Here is a 9,238-nt window from a genome sequence, read left to right on the forward strand (position 1 = left end):
GAAGGAAAGCAGACAAACTAGATAACCCCAGGTTAATGTGTTGTTCTGGAGGGAGTGTCCTATTACGTCTAATGAGCTCAACTGTATCCGATTAACAGGCATGATAAACAATGACGTCCGATTGGTCTGTCACATGGCATCATATCAAGTCATAAGTTACACACAGACTTTATTTCATATTGTTTCCCATTATGGCTTTGAGAGGAGTGTTCCTTAGCAGGTGGTTGGGCCAAGCCCCCAGTAAGGCTATCCAATGTTGAAGATGCCACTACCTACTGGCGAAATGTGGAATTGCAGCACTTTAATGGAAGTGGACGAACGTTCATGACGTCACGTGCATTTTGAGGTCCGGGGCTAGGCTAAACTTCCGCTCGTCCGAGCCATTGAGTTATAATTATACTTTCGGCAGTCCCCCAGCGGGAATTGAACCCAGGACCTTCTAGCTTTATTCATGCAGTGTAATGTACTGTAGCTGTATGTGTGGGGAGGATTTTGTGTGTGCACTCAATTATTACATTTTAAAGATGGAGTGCCATGATTTTTTTCCACCCTAAAACATGATCATCAGGTATTATTATAATATATAAGGAGTATTTGTTAAAATCACCCTGTCAAGGTTTCAGCCTCCAGGAAGAAACCCTAAATACAAAGTTAATACACCATTGCACATAAAACGAGTCCAGGGTGTCTAATGAAGTACTGTCACCAATCTGCCAGACCAAATAGCCCATGGCAGACTTAGTCTGGTGCCGCTCGGTTGTGATTGGATTTCCCTGGCCCCCAAAGTTGTGGGGCACCAATCAGGGCTGCAGTATGCAAATATTGGGCAGGCATTTTTTGCCTCTTGGAAATGCATGTTCCACAATATCTGCATAGACTACTGTAAAGTCTACGCAGTGTCTGGCCATGCTAGGCTAAAGTTTAACCTGTATGGTTGTGAGATATTTGCATACACAGTAAAACTTTCTCAGTGTTCATTTATCCATTTGTGACCCTGAGAGTTAATAATCAGGATTTTACAGTATATGTGTGCAAACATTGTATCTCCATAAGCGTATCTCCATATTGTTCTTTAATTATATTATTATTATTTTTCCATACATTCATTTTGCGATGTTATGTAACTTTTTCTATGACATGCTCAATATAGGAACGACGAAACGACTGTCTGTCTGTGGATATTATAAATATTGAACCAATGAGAAGTATTAACTGCTTGAACTTGTGGTACATTGGATCCATTGGAAGAAACACAGGTTATTTCCTGAAAATGTACGGTTTTGGACGGGTTTCTGCCCAACAGCAAGTCAGTGACGATATGCATGTATGTATATCTGTGGGTGTGTGCAAGCTATTGTGTGCAAGCACACACGTGCATAAGTGTGTGAGTCTGCCTGCCCCGCCTACCTGTGGTGATAGTCGAGGGAAGGCTGGCCGGGGGCTGGAAGGCAAAAGGCAGGGCTAATGAAGCACACAACTCAGGCTGAGTGTGGTGGGCCTGTGGAGGGCTGGCAGCTGCTTCTCCGGTTTGATCCCCACTAGGGGGGACCGCTGCAGCAGGAAGCTTCCCACTTGGCAGGTACACCTCTGAATAATTGATTATTGCATTGTTTGTGTTAACGATTCCACGCACATGTTGGAAGGTTTGTTTTAGTCACATAATTTCTATGTATTTCTCTTGTGAGAGGATATATGGCGCTTAGCCAACAATGCCCTGTTAAAACGGATGCACCAGCATATTTCAAAATATACGTAGGACCGTAGGTGCTAGAGTGCCAGCAGATATGGCAGATTTTACTCTGAAAGGTCCCCCCATTCCGTTCCCCCCAAATACCGGGAGGCATAATCTTCCATTTTTACCTCACACTGGTCACTATAGAAGCGTTTATATTCGATATATAATTGTTTTATTTTTGGTTTTATATTAATAAAAAAGCCCTAATGACGTGTACTGTATACACGTGCAAGGCCTCCTGCGGTTTGATTAGAAAAGACGTGTATACACGTCCTTAGCAAAGATTGTGTTAAGGTTGGCGAACATGCATTAAGGTTGGCGAACATGCATTTAGGTTGGCGAACATGCGCTGCTCCCGTGCTTGCGGTTTAGGTTAGGGTTAGAGATAGGGTTAGTAAGGTTAGTAATGGTCGAACTAATGGGAGGTCGTACCAATGCCATGCTACCACTGCTACTACATATCAGCAGGCCTGAGTGAACCCTGAACACATCTCCAGTTTCTCTACATATCCATAATGTTTGATGTCAAACATCAAACATATAATATTTGAGTCGATGTCTCAGGCTGGCAGGTCAGCTGTGGAGGTGGGAAGGACTGAGCCAGTCATGTCCTGCGCTTCAACAGACAGCTTGTATGCTTGTAAGTGAATTCAGTACAGTGCACACACCTGCTGATGTGAAGTAATTTTCGCACCTTACACTGCCAGACTCCTTTTGTAATACTCATCTTCTGAGATTCATTGATACTTTGCATTTACCCCTTTCTCTGTTAATTATTTCACTAACACAGAAATGCATCTATGGATGCATGAATCTTACTCCAGGCTTAACCACTTTCTACCTAGGCGAACATTTTTAAGATTTTTCCAACAAGTATTAAAAGTAGCACATCTATGAAATCGTATTGCATTGTGTTGTGCAATGTGTTGTGAGCTTGTAGTTCGGATATTTTCAAACAACATGTGTTTTTAACACATGTCCAGCTGGAGCCTACTGGCTTTCATTTATGTTTGTGTATAGTCCCACCCTTTGTAGATTCACACTCTCACCTGACCCACCACCTACCCTCCCTCCTGTTCACGCAGACACTCTCTCACGCAAACGCACAGTCGTACACGTATGCAGACAGCCAGACAGGCAGACACACGCACGCGTGTCCAGACACGTGCATACGCTTCACAGATTCACAACCAAGCCAGGTCCCAGATGCCTTGTGATTAACTTGTATCTTCACCCGGTGTAATAATAATCACAGGGGCTTGAGTCTAATCTGGGCCCTGACACGCTCACAGATGCACAGCGTATCACACTCCCATCTCTGTGTCTATTTTTAACACGGGTGTTTGAGGAGTGAGGCAGCACGCCGTCGTCACTGTGAGTCACAGACGCCCGGCACCGTGACACTCACTCACGCACGCACTTATAAGATATTATAATTTTTTCATAAACATGTATAATTATATATAAGCGATGATAAATAATCATTATACTTTATAAGCTTAATCATAACACATTATAAACTTTATTATTAGGGCTGTGAATCTTTGGGTGTCCCACAATTCGATTCCGATTCTTGGGGTCACGATTCGATTCAACTCGATTCTCAATCCAAAGGCATTTTTTTTCCAGATTCAAAACGATTCTCTATTCAAAATGATTCTCGATTCAATACATACAGTAGGATTGAAAGCAGAGTACATTTCTTAAAACAGCTTATTGTACAAAACGTTTTAACTTCTGACTGAGTCTGACACTCAGTTACTTTTCTCACTCAGTTACCAGAACAATACATTCAAGTAAAAAATGCTGTCAAATAAATAAAATTGGTAGGCTTAGGCTAGCTGGTAGTGAAAATGCACACATGCAAAGTATGCAGAAACCCATAATGTATTGCACAGGTTCAACTCAATCACTTGTGTTAGGCACAGAGACTAGAGACACACTCACACTAACGAGTTGCCTTGTTGCAAATTATGACAGGCAGTTTCTGCTGTCCAAATATGACTCTGTATGACCAAATATACTCTCAAAAAACCTCTGTGTTTTAAATAGACACTAGTGCTTCCTAGGGTATGATTTGGGGTCCTAAAGATGATTACAAAATCAATATCAACATCTTAATACTGTCCAATACTTAGATAGGGAAGGGGGTGAAATTATGACAGGCAGTTGCTGCTGTGAAAATATATAAAAACCCCTTTGTGTTTGAAATAGATACTAATGCTTTTTAAGGCGTGATTTGGGGCCCTAAGGATGATCAAAATGAATATCAACATACTAATACTGTCCAATAATTAGTCTAGATAAGGAGGGGGGTGAAATTATGACTGGGTGAAATTATGACAGGCAGTTAGCTTATACAGTATAGGCATAGAAGAAATATGTGGGTGTCTAAATCAGTGTTTTGGCCGTGTTTCACATGATCAATGAGCAATTTTATTTAAGGGGTAGGCCTACTGTACGTGCGTGCGTGTGTCAGTGTTTGTGTGTGTGTGTGTGTGTGTGTGTGTGTGTGCGGGGGCAGTTATGTGTAGGATCCAGTGTTTGTTCAGCTGCCCAGTAACCATCTTGTAACATTGACTTTTGGCTGCACATGGGAGCGAAGCCCGTTGCCGTGGATACCTCTCTCCAGCCTACTTATGTCTTCATGTCCTCTCTTGTTTTCTTCCTCCCCCCTCCCTCCCTTCCTGTCTCTAATAAAGCCTTTATACTTCATCAAGTATAAAGGCGTGCAGCTCAACGATTTTTCACGCTCTGAACGATACGATGCTGCACGCTCTGAATGATACGATGCTGCACGCTCTGAACGATACGATGCTGCACGCTCTGAACGATACGATGCTGCACGCTCTGAACGATACGATGCTGCACGCTCTGAACGATACGATTCTGCACGCTCTGAACGATACGATGCTGCACGCTCTGAACGATACGATGCTGCACGCTCTGAACGATGCTGCACGCTCTGAACGATACGATGCTGCACGCTCTGAACGATACGATGCTGCACGCTCTGAACGATACGATGCTGCACGCTCTGAACGATACGATGCTGCACGCTCTGAACGATACGATGCTGCACGCTCTGAACGATACGATGCTGCACACTCTGAACGATACGATGCTGCACGCTCTGAACGATACGATGCTGCACGCTCTGAACGATACGATGCTGCACGCTCTGAACGATACGATGCTGCACGCTCTGAACGATACGATGCTGCACGCTCTGAACGATACGATGCTGCACGCTCTGAACGATACGATGCTGCACGCTCTGAACGATACGATGCTGCACGCTCTGAACGATGCTGCACGCTCTGAACGATACGATGCTGCACGCTCTGAACGATACGATGCTGCACGCTCTGAACGATACGATGCTGCACGCTCTGAACGATGCTGCACGCTCTGAACTCGGATGTGGATGTTAACTAGTCAGTCACCTCAGTAAATTATTACCCAAACACCGCGTTTTATTGGAAGCTTAAGTTGTAAGTGCACCTCAACATCTCTCACTTTCTCCTGGTCTATAACATTGTCTTCTCTCTCTCCCTCGCCCTCTCGCCCTCTCTCTCCCTCGCCCTCTCTCTCCCACTCCCTCCTCTGTCTTTCTCTCTGTCTCTCTCTCTCTCTCTGAACAATTGAGTGGTTGGCCAATTTGCCTGGGTTGGAATCCCTGCAGGCTGATGGGAGTCAGATTACGTTTGCTATGTTTTCGTGTCTTCCCATATGGCTCTCATGTCCCTGGGTAACCCTGCTGAGGTCGTCTACAGGCAGAACATTGATTGGCCCGTCAATCCTTATATCCCTCCATTTGTCTCTCTTTGCTATATCTATGTAACTTATTTGCCTCTTTACATCCCACCTGTTTCCAAGCTCCCAGTGCTTGGTTTTCCTAGTGCTTTATTGATCACACTCTATGCCTTCCCTCCTGATCTCTCTCAATTCAATTCAATTCAATGGAATTATTGGCATGAGAAACGTACGTTTACATTGCCAAAGCAGAAGTGGAACAAGACAATCAAAATAAAACAATGTATTTACAAATAAATATTGGATATAAATAGTAATTAAATAAAGGTGTAAACAGAGCTGTGTTACATTAACACTTTGGGTAATACTATCTTGTGGAACTATAAAAAGGTTGTGCATTTTCTGTCAGTGTTAGGCTGCCGACCCGGAGTATGTGTGTGGAACCAAGCAGAAGATTGAACACAAGAATGACTGGTATAAAACACTTTACTTAACTTATAAGATCAAAGAACACAGCATACGCCACACAGGGCAGGAACTAAAACATACAGGAACAGCAGCGCAAAGCTGGCGTAAACCCAAACTATAAACCGACAAAGAGTCCCACAAACACACCACTTAAATCCCAAAGTCATTAGTAGGCACAAGTGTCCACAGCTGTGTTCCCAGGAGGAAACTGTCTCTCAGGTAGGGTGGGGGAGGGGAACACACATGTAGGTAGGAGAGAACATAAGGGTGGCGGACCAGGCATGGGACGTTCTGGGATAGGACGTGACAGTCGGAGATAGTTTCAATATACGATATACAATATACATCCATATAGGAGACGTTAGCTTTATACTTTTGATAACACACTGGTTTGTATTCCATTTGACATCCTTCTCCTGTCACAGCAGCTCACAAATCTCGCTGCTGTGTTTGTACATTGTTGTACTTCACCCAACAGATATGGGAGTTTTTTTGTCATTAGTCATGTTTTCAAACTCTCCTTGGGTCCGTGGAAAGTATATGTCTCTGATGTCTTGGTACAGTGGGCAGATGGTTAGGAAGTGTAGCTCAGTCTCTACCTCGTTTTGTGTGCAGTGGGTGCACAGTCTGTCTTCTCTTGGGAGCCAGGTCTGCCTATGGCGGCATTTCTCAATCGCAAGACTGTGTTTACTGAGTCTATATCGAGTTAATGTTTTCCTTAGTTTTGGGTCAGTTACTGTGCTCAATTATCCTGCTACTGTGTATTCTCTGTTTAGAGCTAAATAGCAATCCATTCTGCCATGATTTTGCTTTCGGTGTGTGTGTGTAAGTGTTGCACACAACACATGCACAAATGTGACATGTGGTGAGCTGCCTTAGTTGCGTGCCAGTGTCATACATTGAAAATAGCAGATCTGAGTATAAATTCAGCTTCTCTCTCTATCTCTCTCTCTCTCTCTCTCTCTCCTCTATCTCTCTCTCTTCCCGCTCACAGCCAGGAACAAGATGTGTGCCCACGCACCATTAGTTAGATGAGCACATCCCTGGCATACCTCAACCCCAGAGCAGCAGAAGTTAAACCAGCAACCAGCAGAGGTCTCTTGGCTACAGGGTGTATATTACCTGGCTTGTAGCAAGACTGAGCCATTTATAGTAACAGTTGTCTGGTCAACCCACTCTCCCATTTAATGGATCAGCAGTTCCCAAATGGTGGATCGAGGCACACGGGTGTGCCTTGGAATCTTGCAGCATTTGCACATTATAGCAATATACTGAATACAACTATACGAAAGTATTGGTTTACAGTATCAGTATTTTGTGATCTGCATACTCACAACACGTTACACGCCACGCATCTGAGCTTGTTGATCTGTTATTTTCACTTTGAATAGAGCGGTGTCTTGTGAGTTTGACTTATCCATTGGTGTGCCTTGTGCACAAACTTTTGAAAACCTCTAGATCTGAAAATGAATGTTCCTTCAGCTCTGATGTGGATAAGACAGGCGTTCTATCATGGCTTCTGTGGCTTACGTTAGTCTGTGGCTTTACATTATAAAATCTATGCTTTTCCATATGAAGAAGTTGATGTCGGGTTGCACTGTAATTACATTTTGCTGCTGGTGGCCTTGCTTTAATATACTGTACCCACCATGGGATGCTAGCACTACTGTATGTGACATGTATGGGATCCTACTCCTAGCAATGTACAGTACATGTAATATATTGTTTTCAGTATGATTAATAGTAGTACATGCCAACTATATAGAACTATGCCAATTGTTATATTGTTTCTAACTTTTTTTTCTTTCTTTTTTTAATCTAAGAAAATATTAAGGAAAGTGTGTACTGTGTATATTTGTAGCCCCATACAAGAGGATATAGACTTCTCTGTACTTATAGTAGTACATGTAGTTACATAGCACTGAAAATGCATCCACACAGCTTGTCAATGGCACAAGTTATTTGATTTAAGATATCTGTGAGTTATAGAAATTCATCAGAATTATTAGTTCACTTGTGTGATGGTCACTCTAGTCTAGCAAAATCAGACGTTTCGATAGCTAGCTCCACCTCAGAAATCAGACCTCTGAAATTCAGGCTATGCAAGACTACGGTCACTTGGCTTTCACAGACAGATTATTCCGTGATTCTCAACCTTTTTAATTTCAAGGGCCCATTTGATACGATTTGCATCTATAGCAGGTATCAAGACTCCGCTCTGGCTAAACCAGTTGGTATATATATGTAGTGCAAATGAGTAAATGTTGTCAGAACGTCAACGAAATGATCAGTCCTCAAATGTTGGGTGAGCTCCTTAACCCTGGCATTCCACTCTGTTTGAATACATGATCCTGGCCACCATCATCGCCAACTGTATCGTCCTGGCTCTGGAGCAGCACCTCCCTGGGGAAGACAAGACCCCCATGTCTAAGAGACTGGTGAGAGAGACGCACGCACACACACACACACACACACACACACACACACACACACACACACACACACACACACACACACACACACACACACAGTGAGTACATTATCTTCTTAGTGATAGTATTATACTATGGAATGGATAACTTGTTTACTCCAGAATCACATTTCTCTTATATTTTTACCCCCCAAAACTTCAGTGATTGTATTGAAGTCGTTACTGAAAAAACACAGAATATAGTGATTTAACCTTTTAACAAAACTTTTTTTTTTTTTTTAACCAAAAAATATCACTTACCCTACCTTTAAAACGCTTTTAATATTCTAGCTAATGCATATTAAGAATACAATATACACCTACGCGTTGTGGCAACAATGCCTTCATCCGAGTCACCCTGATTCAATGAACACCCCTACACAGACACAGTCCAGTACAGAGAGAGGGCTGTTTGTCATTCAGGGTGTGAATGAACACCCTACACAGACACAGTCCAGTCCAGTACAGAGAGAGGGCTGTTTGTCATTCAGGGTGTGATCACAGACACAGTCCAGTCCAGTACAGAGAGAGGGCTGTTTGTCATTCAGGGTGTGAATGAACACCCCTACACAGACACAGTCCAGTCCAGTACAGAGAAAGGGCCGTTTGTCATTCAGGGTGTGATTTCCTCCAACAGGAGAAGACAGAGCCCTACTTCATCGGCATGTTCTGCTTGGAAGCAGGGATCAAGGTCATCGCTCTGGGCTTCGTGTTCCATAAAGGATCCTACCTGAGGAACGGATGGAACGTCATGGACTTCATAGTGGTCCTCAGCGGGTGAGTGAGTGAGTGTGTGTGTGTGTGTGTGT

The 9,238-nt window shown here is 43.3% G+C and overlaps 1 protein-coding gene across 1 annotated transcript in view; it reads left to right on the forward strand.

The window, feature by feature from the left end:
* The window catches only part of cacna1ea (calcium channel, voltage-dependent, R type, alpha 1E subunit a), a gene marked incomplete at its 5' end in the record, with an annotated part of 120,331 nt that overhangs the window by 35,172 nt on the left and 75,921 nt on the right, over nucleotides 1–9,238 (forward strand). The window contains 2 exons of the mRNA XM_080770209.1: nucleotides 8,300–8,397; nucleotides 9,067–9,206. Coding sequence (XP_080626335.1) covers nucleotides 8,300–8,397; nucleotides 9,067–9,206 — 238 coding nt within the window. The remainder of the gene's footprint in view (nucleotides 1–8,299; nucleotides 8,398–9,066; nucleotides 9,207–9,238) is intronic.

The sequence above is a fragment of the Protomyctophum bolini genome (assembly GCF_963924005.1).
Source record: "Protomyctophum bolini genome assembly, chromosome: 8".
Taxonomy (NCBI): Eukaryota; Metazoa; Chordata; class Actinopteri; order Myctophiformes; family Myctophidae; genus Protomyctophum; species Protomyctophum bolini.